The sequence below is a fragment of the Lontra canadensis genome, unplaced genomic scaffold (genome assembly GCF_010015895.1).
Source record: "Lontra canadensis isolate GAN:19392208 unplaced genomic scaffold, GSC_riverotter_1.0 scaffold54, whole genome shotgun sequence".
Classification (NCBI taxonomy): domain Eukaryota; kingdom Metazoa; phylum Chordata; class Mammalia; order Carnivora; family Mustelidae; genus Lontra; species Lontra canadensis.
The window spans coordinates 484,385-499,905 of NW_022631048.1; the positions used below are offsets into that span (position 1 = coordinate 484,385).

The 15,521-nt window shown below is 40.7% G+C and overlaps 1 protein-coding gene across 5 annotated transcripts in view; it reads right to left on the minus strand.

The window, feature by feature from the left end:
* Positions 1–15,521, minus strand: part of VPS41 (VPS41 subunit of HOPS complex) — a 168,946-nt gene that overhangs the window by 37,116 nt on the left and 116,309 nt on the right. For all 5 annotated transcript variants that reach the window (XM_032874943.1, XM_032874941.1, XM_032874942.1 and 2 more), the window contains 6 exons: positions 14,534–14,631; positions 10,818–10,947; positions 9,278–9,393; positions 7,555–7,611; positions 4,439–4,500; positions 2,960–3,041 (listed from right to left, as the gene is read on the minus strand). In XM_032874943.1, the coding sequence (XP_032730834.1) occupies positions 2,960–3,041; positions 4,439–4,500; positions 7,555–7,611; positions 9,278–9,393; positions 10,818–10,947; positions 14,534–14,631 (545 nt within the window). The remainder of the gene's footprint in view (positions 1–2,959; positions 3,042–4,438; positions 4,501–7,554; positions 7,612–9,277; positions 9,394–10,817; positions 10,948–14,533; positions 14,632–15,521) is intronic.

Below are 15,521 nucleotides of genomic sequence, written 5' to 3' on the forward strand. Positions count from 1 at the left end.
GCATGAGGAAGGGCACGGAGCCACGGATGTGCGCTGTGTATTCAGGGAGATCAGAGTGGCCCCGAGATGCGGGAGAGCGGTCCCCAGAAGGGGAGAAAAGTGAGGCGGGGCAATGAAAACTATTTGGATTTTATACTTTGAGAAGAAGGGAAGTGAGAATAGCAGATTTATTTATTTATTTATTTGAGAGAGAGAGAGAGAGAGAGAGAGATCACAAGTAGGCAGGGAGGCAGGCAGAGAGAGAGGAGAAAGCAGGCTCCCCGCTGAGCAGAGAGCCTGATGCGGGGCTCGATCCCAGGACCCTGAGATCATGACCTGGGCCGAAGGCAGAGGCTTAACCCACTGAGCCACCCACACGCCCCAGCAGATTTATTTTTTAAGCAGCTAACTCTGGGGTAGGGTTGTTCACCAATCTGCCAGAAGGCCCCTGCAACAGCAGAGACAAGAGCTGAGGCCATGGCCCCCAGGGGAGGAGAGGCCTGGTATGGACAAGGAAGGACTGATGAGAACCAGAGACAAAACATCATGAGGACGTGAGTCAGATGTTCTCATGTGGGCAGTGGCTGTGAGCTCTTAAGCATGGAGGAATGGATACGCCATGAGGTCACAGATACAGACCGGAATTGGGAAAGAAATGGACTGACAATGATTTGAGTGATCACTATCAGTAGTTCCTACAAGGAAAAAGAGCCATCACACACTGCCAGCACAGATACTGAATTGAATAAAAAGGTCTGGGTCATAAAACCATCAGGCTAAACACGGTCACAGAACTGGGTAAGATCCTCCAGGAGCAGCCAAACAAATAAGATGAGAAGATTCTCTGGGGCAAGTGCACTATTCATAGCGCAGGCAACCTAACTGAGAATTTTTTTTTTTTTTAAAGATGTTATTTACTTATTTATTTGAGAAAGTGAGTGAGAGAGAGCGTGCACAAGTGGGGAGGAGGGAGAGTGAGAAGCAGATTCCCCAGGGAGCCTGATGTGGGGCTTGATCCCAGGACCCTGAGATCATGACCTGAGCCGAAGGCAGATGCTTAACTGATTGAGCCATCTAGGTGCCCTATAATTGGGAATTTTTAAAAACATATTCATAATTTCAAGAAAATACTGCAAAGGCTCATAAATATTGCATGGAGCACTGGCTGTTATATGCAATAATGCATCATGGAACATCATCAAAAACTAATGATGTACCATACGGTGACTAACATAATAAAATTTAAATAAAAAAGAAAAAAATTTAAATGTTTTAAACAAACATAGGAATACTTTATTGTTTACTCTGAAGGTCATGCATTAAGTTGAAAGGTAAATTGCTTCCTTCAAAGGAAACAATCAACGAAACTAAGAGGCAACCTTTGGAATGGGAGAAGATATTTGCAAATGACATGTCTTGGAAAGGGCAGTATCTAAAATATACAAAGAATTTATATAAAAAAAAGAATTTATAAAACTGAACACTCAAAACACAAATAAACCAGTTAAAAAATGGGCAGAAGACACGAAGAGACATTTTTCTACAGAAGACGTACAAATGGCCAACAGACATGAAAAGATGCTCAACATCACTCATCATCAGGGAAACATAAATCAAAACCACAATGAGATACCACCTCACACCAGTAGGAATGGCCAAAATTAACACCACAGGAAACAACAGGTATTTGTGAGAATGTGGAGAAAGAGGAACCTTCTTACACCGCTGGTGGGAAATGCATACTGGTACAGCCACTGTGGAAAACAGTACGGAGGGTCCTCAAGAAGTTAAAAATAGAACTACCCTATGATCCAGCAATTGCACGACTAGGTATTTACCCAAAGAATACAAAAATACCGATTCAGAAGGAAATACATGCACTGTGATGTTTATAGCAGCCTTATCAACAGTAGCCAAATTACGGGAAGAGCCCTAATGAATTGATCAAGAAGATAGGTATATACATATATACAAGGGAGTATTTCCCATCCATAAAAAAGAAAGAAATTGTGCCACTTGCAATGATGTGGACAGAGCTAGAAAGTATTATGCTAAGCAAAGTAAGTCAGAGAAAGACAAACGCCTGTGATTTCACTCAATTTAAGGAACAAAACAGATGAACATGAGGGGGGAAGGAAAAAGGCAAATTGGAAAACAGACTCTTAACTATACAAAACAAACTGAGGGTTACTGGAGGGGAGATGGGTAGGGGATGGATAAAATAGGTGACAGGTATTAAGGAGGGCACCTGTGATGAGCACTGGGTGTTGTATGCAAGTGATGGAGCACTACATTTGACACCTGAACTACTATTACACGGTATGTTAACCAACTATAAATTAATAGGAAACTTGAAAAAGAAAAAAAAAAAAAGGTAAAAACATGAAGTATCAAATTATTTGTTATTGCTACATGATCACACTTTTCCATTTGCCTTTCAGCAAATAAAATATTATTTGAAAAGTGCATTAATTAATTCTTCAGCGCATTTTAAAAAAGCCTCATTTTATAACCTGCAGGATGAGACTATACCTGTTTTCCATATTCATTAAAAAGAACAAAAAACTTCAGGGGCACCTGGTGGCTCAGTCAGTTAAGCATCTGACTCTTGGTTTCAGCTCAGGTCATGATCTTGGGGTTGTGGAATCAAGCCCTGCATCGGGCTCTGTGCTCGAGTCTGCTTGAGATTCTTTCTCTCTGCCCGTTCCCCTGCTCTTTCTCTCCCTCATTAAATAATTCCTTAAAAAAATCCATAAAAATGTTATCTAAACACAGAATTGGTGGGATATAAGAGGATACAACACATACGTATACATTTTACACACATAAACTATAAAACAGATCTATATTCTGGTTTTTCTTCCTAGTTAACACTTGCTTTCCAGGGAAGAACTGATAACTATTGTCTTAATTTTATTTCCATCTCAATCTCAATATACTACATACATAAATTCAGAGTTAAAAATAAAGCTGTGCTTACCTTAAGCTGTCCAATTTCTTTAAATTTATAAACTTCATATTCCCAGAGTGCTGCATTTTTCCCAAGAATTTTCTGGCATTTGCTGGCAGTAAAATCATCCCAGGAAGAAAGAAGAAAAAAAAAAAAAAAAAAAAAAAAAGAAGAGTAAGTAGACATTTCCTCTATTGGTTTAGATAAATCTCTCGTCCCAGAGTTTTGACAAATTTCTATCGCAGGTGCCAATACACATAAAGGTATTACTAGATAACCAATTGATTGCATATACAAGGTGGACAGAAATCATAAAAATTACAAAATACTTAAAAATAAAGATGAATCCCTTTCTGTATGATGATGGTTAGGGGCTTTCCCAATGATTATCCTGTTCTGAGTTTCCTACTTATCCAGATGAGCCCTGCTGGTTTTGGGACCTTTCTCACCTTGAAGAAATGTCATCATATTCCAAAGTACCGATTTAAACCACTTCTTAAAGAACTTTAAATAATGGACTACAAAATCACACTTCAGATACTTAGAATCCTATCATAGTATATAATCTGGAGAAATACTTATATATGAATAAAAACTCAATTTACACATCGAAGAAATAGGTCTCCCTAAATCTCAGGAAACGAGAGGTTGGCCTGAAGCCTATGTTCCCAGGTTGTCCTGAGGTACTAGAAGGGAGCACCACGAAAATCCAGGGGGAGCCACTCACACAACCCACATGGCCACTACGTAACATTTACACTCTTGTCTACCACAGACCCCTGCAAACCTGAAACCTGAAATCTGGTCACTTCCACTGAACTGCCACCCTCCTGCTGGGAGACAACTCTCCTTGAATTACAAGCAGTGGCACTGATTGCCTTCTCAAGGATGCTTGTAGAACAGCAATGGAAATGAGAGACACAGAGGATGTTTCCCTCCAGAGCAAAGGGCAGGACTGTTTAGTGTTTGGTATAATAAATAGATCAGGTTCCTCTGAAGGCAGGCACGATCACTGTCCATTATAAAAGAGTCAGAGATCCTAAGCTCAGGGTTCCTTTCCTGCAATACGAGCGATGGTCTGTGCGATGTCACCTGGCTGGCCCAGTGTGTCGTGCTGTGGGAATTGGAGCTGTGGGATCTGGCACAAACGCCAATATGACAGCTACTACCACTGCTGAGTTAGGCCTGTGTCTCTGACCCGGGAGTCTCATGTCTTATGCCAGGACCCATGTGCTAACTTGTTAGCTTACAAAAACGGTAACCTCTCCGACTCTTCGTGACTTTTGACATCTTTCTATTAAATTCTCTTGTTTGGTGAAAATGACAGTAGGTGGTTAACTCACAAATCCACTCTGTGGTTATGGCCACCAATACTCAAAAATTACCCCTGCAAGAACGACCCCCCCCCAAAAAAAAAGGTTGACTTCAAAGAATGGCTTATTTTCGTGTTAAAATTTATTTCGCAATTCTATTTATAGTAACAAATAACTGTGAAAATATCAGTATTACCGTGCTGCTATGTCATACTCTCCTTTCTCCACCAGGTGGTTTATGTACGCCAAGCCAATATCCTAGGGAAAATTAAATGAAGAAATTTCATAATTAACCAGAACAACTGCAAAGTTGAGCCTCATTTCCTGAGCAGCCCATGACATCAGGGTCTTACTGGCACTACGGGCTAGAACCTGTTTTATACACCCTAGGGTGCTATATGTAATTATGCTCATTTCCTTCCTAAACAGATTTAAATGCACTTGTAGTTGTATTTTCACAAATTTTAGAATTCACACAAAAATAACATTCCTACGGTAAAGGCTCCTAACTTGCCCCCGATTAGGAGATTTTCTACAGAAGAAATCTGTAATATTAGAAACACGATTCAACAATTTCATGCTGTCACTGGATATAAAGTGGTTTTTCGTGCTTTCATCTGTAAGACGTGAGCTACTAGTCTCCTCTATATCACGTCTGAAGAAATGCTGTTAAGAAACACATGGCAACAGAACAATCATATTAAAGGGAAATACTGAATCTTAAGGTTAACATTAATGTGAAAATGATGTCCAAAAACATGTGATTCACACCCATGAGTTTACAGATGAGGAAAATGGGATTGCAGCTTGGGCTGGCTTCTGAGTAAAATTCATTTTCTTACACCACCTCCGTTCTGAAAGGATCTGAGGTGGCCTGAGTCACCAAAGACGTGAGAGCTCTTGCTTGATCTCCCCCCAGGACTCCTGTGAATATTATTTCTGACTAAAAGCATTTTCTTAAGAAGCTTAAACTTATTATATAACAAAACTTGGATTTTAAGTTCTAGTTTATGTACAAAAAAAAGGTGTTGTGGAATTTCTTCCCGGATGGCAGAAATGGCAGCGGCCCATTTCTGTCTCTGCCTGTATGGTATGAAATTATTCTGTGCTAGGAGGGAAAAAAAAAAGGCCACGCATAACTAATGTATAGGACGGGGCCGTGTCAAGGCTGTGGGAAAATACTAATAGTTCCTACTTTATTAAATTTTACCCCAATAATGACTATATAGGAAATCCTATTTCAAATCTGTAGAAACTAAAGAGTTTAAAAAAAAAAAAAAAAGGGTGCCTAAGTTTATTTTTCTGCAAACAGACCACATATCACCAGTACTACCGAATCTTTCTGTCCAGGGTCAGAGAAGAGAATGTGTCCTTTGCAGAGCCCATTTCTCCTCATGCCAGGCCCTTACCCTACTGAGCAGCTTACTGTGCCACTCATCCTCTTTCTCTGTCCTCCTTTAACCTCAATCCTATTTTCTCTCTTCTCCTTAGTGTAAGCATGTTCAGTGTCTCTCTCACACAAAATATTCACCATCACCAATGACCTTTGTGTGATGGACCGGCCCCACAGTCTGCACTCCCTTCCAGTTCACAGCCAACATGCAACTCTACTTCATCATCTCCTCCTCACTTTTCACTCCTTACAGCACGCTAAGAATGAGTAATACAGAGAAAATTCACTTGTCACTTTCATATTGCCACACCCAGTGTACCACCGACTGGCTGAGCTTGTCTTACCTTTGACTGCTCTCCCAGCTCTCACGAAAACCTTCCTCTAGCCATTCCAAACTATTTTGGGCACTTCTCCTTTGAATATTGGCATTCCCAATGGTTCCTTTCAAGTTCTGTTTTCTGAGGCTAGATACTCACCCCGTGTGGACTGCTTCAAACTCGTGCCTTCCACGGACGCCTGTTTGCTGTCAAATATCTGGGTCCAGATCTCTTCCCTGAGCTCCACTAGGATGTCCCAGAGATAGCCCAAATCCAATGTGTCAAAACCAGTATTAATCCTCCCACACTCCCTCCTCCCAGCCTGTTCCCCCTCACATAGTCTCCCTTTCTTAGGGATGGCAACACAACCACCATTCCCAAAAACTGGGCGTCAACCACCAAAGACTGGGCGTCAGCCTAGATTTCTCACTCTCCTGTGCATGGGGAGCCAGTCACTGTATCCCGCAGAGTCCAGCTGAATGTATCCTCCGCCTGTCCTCACCTCCCCATTCCTACTGACTCTGTAGGTCTCATCCTACCACTTCTCTACCAAGAAGGAAGCTGCTCTGTTGATTCTTATTTCAGCTGGCCTCTCTCTAGCCCCTTTCTCCATCGGAGAATCTTTCTAACAAGCAGATCTGATGAGGCACTGAGCATAAACTGTCTTGTTTGTAGGGGATCTCAAGATGGAGCCACGCTCCCACTTACACACGGCCCTTCAGAATCTGGCTCTTGCTACCCATATGTACACTCTGCAACTGCCCCCACATAATCAAGCAGGCCAAGTGGTTTCACTTCTCTGCACTGTCCCATATACTATTCTATTGGGCAGAATACCCTCTGCTCCATTTCTAGATAATCTTTGTTTAATCTCCACACTTTTGAAGGGGGGGGCAGGGATATGATCTGGTTCTCTCTCTTCTTTTGGGTTCCTGAGTTATTTTGCTTGTTTACTCTCTAGACATTTTATGTGGAGTTTTAGGAAAGTTTAAGGTGAGGAATTTGTGCCACAACCCCAAGTAGCCATAAATGCAGTTTTCATCTAGAAATAAGGGTCTTGGACTCACTGATCTCTAAGGACCCTTCACACTCTCTCCGGTTTTCTATATGCCCATCCACTGTCACAGTTAGTAAAGAAATGTGCTTTTGGTCACTAAATTTTTCCAGAGTCCAAAATGTAAATAAAACATATCTAAGGTCCTAGATTAGTCTCTATAACACAAATGACTCCTATTATGGAGACACTGAAGCAATCTGGTTTTATGAAACTACTCTTGATAAATTTTGTGATAATGTGGTTTTACCTATGATTTAAAGAAACTTCCCCACACATAACTGGAAAGCTTTGTATTTAAAGTGCATTTCACAAATTCAGGTTCCAAATTACCTAAAACTGCCTCCCAGCTGGTGTTCAAGTCTCTTGCTTACAAGCAGAAACAGATTCAATAAACTGAAATATTTTGACCTTGCAGGTTGGAGAATTAGTCTGAAATAAAGTCTCATAAACATAGGAAAAATCTGTTCTTTTCAAATTACTTTTGGTCTCATTATAACTTATTGAAAGGTAAAGTTATGCTTCAAATAATAAAATTACATACTTACTAGAATCTTATGTCTTTTAATGTTCTTTTGGCTGATTTCAGCTGCCATCAAAGCTTCCTGTATTTATAGAAGCATGATAAAAGGAGTCAGAAAAGAAGGGAGGGAAAATGAGAGAGAGTGGGAAAGAAAGATATTGAGGTTATAAACACTCTATTTATTATGTTTTAAAGTTCTGGACTACATAAATAAAGCCCCATTTTTCTGCGGCTTTTGCTTCAAGCACGGGCATTTTTAATGTTTTGGTTGAATGAACCCCACTGCATTCATACTCAAACAAAAGCAGTCAACCAAAATGAAGACGTCTCTTATTTCCATTTGAATGCATTTCCACATTAGGATATTGGAATCCCATTTCAGGCACAAATCAAAATACGACAAATCTCCTAGATTCAAACAACAAAAAAAATTCATCTGTCATTCTAAATCTGCATGACATACATTGACAAAGTGGCACTTTTCCTTTAGGAAATGCAAAAAATAAACCATATGGATACATTTAGGTATATCTGCAATTAAGATTTTGGAAATCCTTGATTTTACTTTTATTTTGGAACGTTCATTATTATTACTATAACGCAAACGTCAAAACATAAAATTATTCGGGTGCCTGGGTGGCTCAGTCAGTTAAGCATCTGACTCTTAGTTTTAGCTCAGATTGTGATCTCCGGGTCAAGCCCGGCACTGGGGCTCAGTGCAGAGTTGGCTTGTCCCTCTCTTTCTCTCTTCCTACCCATATATATATAAATTTTTTAAAGATTTCATTTTTTATTTGAGAGAGAGCAAGAGATGACAAGCAGGGGGCAGGAACAGAGGGAGAAGCAGACCTCCCGCTGAGCAGGAAGTCCGATGGAGGACTCAATCCCAAGACCCTGGGATCATGACCTGAGCTGAAAGCAGATACTTAACTGACTGAGCTACCCAGGAAATAAAATCATTAAAAAACACATAAAATTATTTAGGGAACTACTGGATCTGAAGCAGTATAGTAATATAAACTGAAATATGAACTTTTTGTGTCAATACCTGGACTCTAGTTTATACATGAAAAACATTTTTCCCCCAAATCCTTTCAGGTGGTCACAAACTTAAAAGCAATATACAGTGGATTAGTTTTTGTTTGTTTTTAGCTAATTAGCATAGAAGCCCAACCAGAGAATCTCTCTAACCAAACCAACATAATATTTGCCTTTTCAGCTTTTAAAGTCAGAAAGGTTTCTGTTTTTGAAAAAGAGAAACTCATAATGGGACAGTTTTCTGCTCATATCAGTCTGATTCAAGACTCAATGAAGTGGACCACATCATTCTGTCTGCAAAGTGTTCAAACCATCCTCAGTGAACAGTAAATTAATAGCTTGACTTTACATATGAAATAAGCACAAATAAACAGTATCACTAAAATATAGGAGACAATTCTGAAATACTAGCTCCATTTTATTTTCCTCGAAAAGCCACAAAACAAACGCTTGCATAGGCTGAATCAAACCCACCCTGCTCCCTCTACTACCACCTCCTCCTCCTCCACTGAACAGTGAAGCCAGTTAACCTCCTTGTAATCCTTTCCCCCCTAATTTCTGAAAAGAGCATTGGAAAGTTATTAGTCTCTTACATATTTTTAGCTTGGGGCATTCTAATTCACTTACACAAAAGATTTATTACAGAAACCTTTTGTCCTCTCCCTGTTACAGATGTGTCAATACTTTAAAGAAAGGAAAATCAAAACTACCTCATATTTCTTCTTTTCAAGGAGCCAGTCGATGTGGTCATCTTGGTCTCGTTCCTTGGCCACTACAACATCTCTTGGACTCACGATGTAAAAGAGCGATTCCCCTTCAGAGTACTCTAGAGGTGAGGAAAGAAAGAAAGAGTGTGGGCGACTCAGCAGTAGAAACCTTGGCTGTAGTTTCAGAGACTTGGTTGGGTAACCCAACTCCAGAGGGAACAGAAAACTTGCCTGCCTTTGGAGCAAGTGTGTTTGGCTCTGTTTGAAGGTGCAAGTACTTTAAAAAACATTTACATGTAAAATTATTTGAAAGAAAAAAGAAGGGAGAGAAGGAAGGAATACAAAAAAACTTCAAAAAAGTAAGGTAGTTTATAATTCTGTGTTTAACACATTAACATTGTGACCTTGACTGAAAGGTAGTGATCAAAATTCTCCAGGTCTATGGTGTATCAGAATTCATCTTCTGTATATAAACTTAATTTATGGCCATTTACAGCACTGTTCTATTTTAACAGAACAATTACACCCCACAGTTGGCGATAAATGTCTCCTGCTCATCAAGGTCAAGGCCATCTACAGCATAAATGACAGATGCCCCAAGCCCTGGGGACATAATCTATCATTTCGGCATGTTGTGCAGAATGCCGATCGTGAGGGTTTCCTGCAGAATTCAATTATACAACCTGTTCTGAAGAGTTTCTAAGGGTGCAGTAGAGTTTTCTCTGAGCACAACACCTAGTTCAGACACTTCTAGTTTGAGTCACATTTGCTTTTTGCCAAGTCTGGAATAGACTCTCACGCTTCTCAACTGACTAGGGGCCACACAGAAGAAAGCTCCAACTGTATAGAGTATTTCTTTGTTTCCTTTGGCCAAAATGAGAACGGAAAATATTCTGAAAACATGTCAATTGTTTTTGAAGCAGGAAAGAATTTCTTAAAAAAAAAAAAAAATCTTAGGCGGTTCTACTTTCATCAATGTATTTTTAAAGGATAGGAGGACATTTGAGCACAGAGGCTCCAGTATGACCAAAGAGCAGTGGTTCGTTCTTCATTTCTGAGCAGTTGACCAGTGTATGCATTCCTCCACTCTGCAAATACTCACCGAACATCTAGTAGTTGTCAGGCCCTCTTCCAGGCTCTGCGCATTTGGTCACAAACAGAAAGATGACTTCTCGGACAACCCACAGCACACTTTCCAGATATATGAGGTTGGGAGTCATATGGCAACCACAGAACCATGCTGCCCGACGTCAATGTTAAGTGTTACACTAATTACGACAACAGACGTAAGAACAAAGACCACAGAGCCTACTCACCTCAGTCCTGGCCCCAAGCCTACCCCTCCCACCTACTGTGCAAGCTCAGACACATTCTGCAATATGTCTGGGCCTCGTGCCCTCATTTTCAACACGAGAGGTCTGCCCAGGTAGTCTCTACGACCCTTGCAGCACCTCAATTTAAATTACTGGTTGTGTTAATCACATGAAAGGGAAAAAACCCACAAGTATAAGAAAGAGCATGAGCCAGAGCCTTGGTCTCTCACCTAAATGATAATCTCTACACTCGTTCTCCTGAAAGCCTCTCACGGTCAGAGCATCAGAAGAGATCTCTTCACAGGTTTCAGAGAGCGGCTGGATGATATCCAGTCTCGGCCTGGCACAGTATTCTCTTTCCTGGGGGGGAAAGAGAAGGAAGGGTGTGTTTTCAATATGTTTCCAGAAACTGTACAAATTCATTCCAGTCAGTCATGATTAAATGCACAGGACTTCATAATTTCAGCAGATGTGAGCCCCTCTATCCACCTGCACCAACAGCCTCATCACACCATGTTATTTCCTGACCTTCTGTGTGACGTCAACAGGACAGAAGCTACTGTGCCCCTACAGCCGTCCGTCACTCATCTCCACAGGCACAGCCACCACACACTTCCACAATCAGCTTATGTCTCTTCCTCACCAATGTGAGAAAGGGTAAAAATAATATTACCAACTGCCAAACCACTGCCACTACTGGTAAGCTTACTGGTGATGCTGAAAAGCCACAGAGATGGAGAGCTAGGTCGAAAACAGAACACGCTGAGAAGGCAATGATCACCAAGAGCACAGGCCCAGGGCAGGGGTGTATGTCAAGGGCAGGAGTCACTGGTGGCTAGCTGCAACCAAAAAACCAAGTTTTTCATTTTATTTCATTTTCATTAATTAAAATTTAGATAGCCACATAAGGTTAGTGACCACACTTTTGAACAGTGCAGTTGTAGGTCAAGAAAGAAGTGGGGGGCACCTGGGTGGCTCAGTGGGTTAAGCCTCTGCCTTCAGCTCAGGTCATGGTCTCCGGGTCCTGGGATCGAGCCCCGCATCCGGCTCTCTGCTCAGTGGGAAGTCTTCTTCACCCCCCCCCACCCCCCACCGCCTGCCTCTCTGCCTACTTGTGATCTCTTTCTCTGTCAAATAAATAAATAAAATTGAAAAAAAAGAAAGAAGAAAAAGAAAGAAGGGGGAAGGGAGTTTTTTAGGCTGATGCAGTTCCCCTAACCTAGAAGGTGATGAGATGCATTAATCTAGAAGGTGATGGGGTCTTAAATGACTGACTGCTCCGAATATCACAGAAGAAGGAAATGGGGATCAAAAACTCTACTAAGGTCAAAGTCACATAAGTAAATGGTGAGATAGCAACTTGTTGAAAAAGTGGGACTTACAGTGAATCTTGAAGTCAAGTTTGTTTTACTTTGAAAGTTTGAGCTTTCTGAGCATTCAGCACGCAGGCAAAAAACACACAGTCGAGCATTTTCCACAGCAGTAAGACCTGTAGCCGTGTGACACTACCGCAGAAAACCGAGATGAAGGGGACAGCGTGAGACAAGTCGGGGGCTCCCCAACTCCCCAAGTTCCCTGAGGAACACTGTAAGCCTCACAGAGTACTCTGGTCCATTTTGTTAGGTTAACTGAGAAGCAACTGCATTAGCTTTGCGTCTCATACATTTAAAAACCCTCCAAAAATAAAACAGCAACTATAAAACATCAACTAGTAGAGGGAAAAAAAAAATAGCGAATATACAGCATAATTTTTCACATCTGTGGAAAAATGAGAATTATCTCAATTTTGAAACAATGAGAAAAAATGTAAAGACTTGAATATTTAAAAAATGAACCGCTCTAACAATGACAAAGAATAACAGAATAGCAAGAAGAGAAAAAATATTTGAAGCAAATAATAATAAAAGAAAAGGGCCTTGCTTGGTCACATAAACAGCTCCCTGAGAGGCATAAGGAAACCATCGGTGATGTGATTCATCTTGTTACTTTATAACCCTTGCTCAATGGTCAAGCAGCCCTGCTTATTAACTTCCCAAGAGGTCTTGTTGGGTCTCTGATCTCCAATGCTTAGCATGACTCTGGATACATAGATGCTTTATTAGTGGATGAAAAAGAAACATATGATGGGGGGAGAGCTTACTAAATCCAGATGAAATAGTTCACAACCACAATAAATGACAATGATGGGGAATACAGAGCTGCACAGAGAGAGGCAGAATAAGGTTCACAGAAATCAGTAGAGTGTCACCATGATGGCAATGTGAGGACACACTCATGATGTGACAGGTATAAGGGAGAACATTGTGGGGGAGGATATGCAGGATGTAAAGGCAAGTTTTGTTTAATGTTGCAGTTCCACTGTCTTTCCCATATGAAAAAAAGAGAAAAAACGGGAGGGGCTCGGCCCCACGCTTGCTTTACTCCTTTTGTCATAAATTTTATCAGTTTACTCTGTGTTTAAGGATCGAAGGTGTACGCTGGTGTCCTATAAAATAGCTACATGCACTGGCACACACACTCATGAGTCCTCTCCAAGACTCTCACACTTCTCCCTCTGAAAAAAATGCCCTTTTCTTCTCTCTCCAATTTCATTTTCTAATTTGCTCTATGAGGTTGGCCTTTCTTTGGTCTTTACTCCTTTGTAATACTCCCTTTTATCAACAAAGGTTTCCCTGCTTCCTTTCTTTTTTTGCTCGGTTGTTTATGAGGCTTTCCCTTTTTCATTTTACTGCTGCCTTCCTAGGTCTTTCAATCACATTCTCAATCTGCCCCACCTCCCTCATCAGAAAGCACTATATTTAGTCCCTTGGGAGCCACTGCTTTCCTTTATCTTCAAAAAAATAAATAAAATAATAAAGTGATGTCCTGCAACAGGGCTAGAAGCCAGCGCTATTGATTTTAGTCGCTCTGAGTATTTACTTAAGTCTCCAGCATCCCATTGCCTAGCAACATGGGCGCCCAGAGCCTCAGGTTACTATAGCGATGACTTCCCACTGCAAGTGCTTGTTCACAGAAATGCTCAAGAGCAGGTACCACTTCAAAACTGGGGCTCCCAGGGTCCCCCCCATTTTATTCCTAGCCAATTGAAAAGGGGGGAAAAAAGGAGAGGATACAGACAAGGAGAGCCCTACTTACTGTAAAGGGCTAGACAATCAGTTTGTAATTTCTTTTATATACAGCACCTAAGAGAAAATCCTTTACAATAAGCTCTCCTTGTTTATGCCTTGAAGCCATCCCTAGCGTCCCCCTTCCTGGCAGAACCCCTGGATTGTAACAGTGAAGACAAGCTGGGAATGGGGCCCACCTAGGCTTCAAAGGAAGACAGAGTGTCTCCACGGGGCATGCCCTCCACTGGATCACAAATACAGGCTTTCCTCCAAAGTTACGTATAACAAAATTTGGGTTCTCTGCTGCTTTCTATTGGCCATGCATTTCATACTCTCATTTGCATTGATGACTAAGATGTCGCCATAACCATTTCAAAGCAAAAATCAACTGAGACTCAGTTGGCCACTGGGAAGTAAGCAAATCTGTCTGGACCACAGGAAATGAAGTGCCCTTTCCATAATTCCCTCTGACCACAGGGGCCCCTCTTGTTGCGGCAGATCAACTTCATTTCTGTCATTTCTGCTAATGCACAGTGTCAGCTTAGTTTCTTTGCCCTTCAGCAAAAGAAATCCTTCATTCCTTTCGACGAAAATACCAAGAGATGGGAAAAAAGAGAAAAAAAAAAAAGACTTCCCTTGGCTCGGCAAAGGGAACAAAAGGCAGGCAATGAGTGAAGATTCTGAAAGGTAAATACATAATCTCTACCGGCCTTCTTTTATAGGTCAGGAAGTTCTGCTCAGACTACAGCACGGCCCTTTCATGGGCAACCTGATCTGGATATAAGGCTAAAAAATGAACCCACACTTCCCTCTGCATTTGGGGTATAAAAAAAAATTACCGTTTTTTCAGACACCTCCTTCACATAGGAAAGAACAACAAGTTGATCACAGAGAGGTGCAAGTCCACTGATGTAGAATTCAGTTTCAAACTGAGACACTGCAAACAAAAGGGATAAAAGATTCAGTGTTAACAGGAACAAAAAGCAGCCCACCAAGGAAAGGACACATCGACTATGAATGCTGGGTGGATTTACCGTAGAAATCTAACATAAAGGGGGTGTGGATAAACACACTTTTTCGACAATAATGAAAGGCCAGAAAAGGATATCCAGAAACTCAAACTCAAAATTTTCTAGCATCATCAAAAGGAAACTTGACAATAACAGCATGAACGGTCACACGTGACACTGGGACCAGCTAGTTTAAAAATGACATAATTAAAATCCCAAGAAGACACTTGTAAACCCAGGAAACCTGATGTAAACTAATATTAATGACAGTAATACTTAAAAAAAAAAACAACCCTGAATTTAGGTTTTTCACAATTAGGGCATTATAGTGATCCAAAGGTCACAAGGAATGCTACTTGTAATTATGCAACTATTGTTCCTTTTTTTTTTTTTTTTTAATAATAAACATTTTATTTGACTAATAAGTAAAAAAAAAAAAAAAAAGGGTGTGTTAATACAGATTATATTGTGATAAAAGACCACTATTTCCTAACTGGAATAAAGGTCAGAGAAAATAAATTTCTATCTTTTTAAAGGCATTTAAAATGTACAACCAGTGCATCACTTAAGAAGTATATGGATTTAATTACACTGGAGTTCATAGACCCAATAGGAAAGCTCAGTGGTAGAAGTATTAATATTGCTAACACTGTGATTCTAATAATTAGCTACTGTAAAATATTTATAATAAATGACTTTTACTTTAAGCAACTGTTCGCTACACAGCAAAGCTAGCTGACACAGTAGTGGTGGGGACAGAGACCCTTCTAGGAGTCATGCATTGTACTTACAGATTCATTCTGAAGCAGACTCTCAT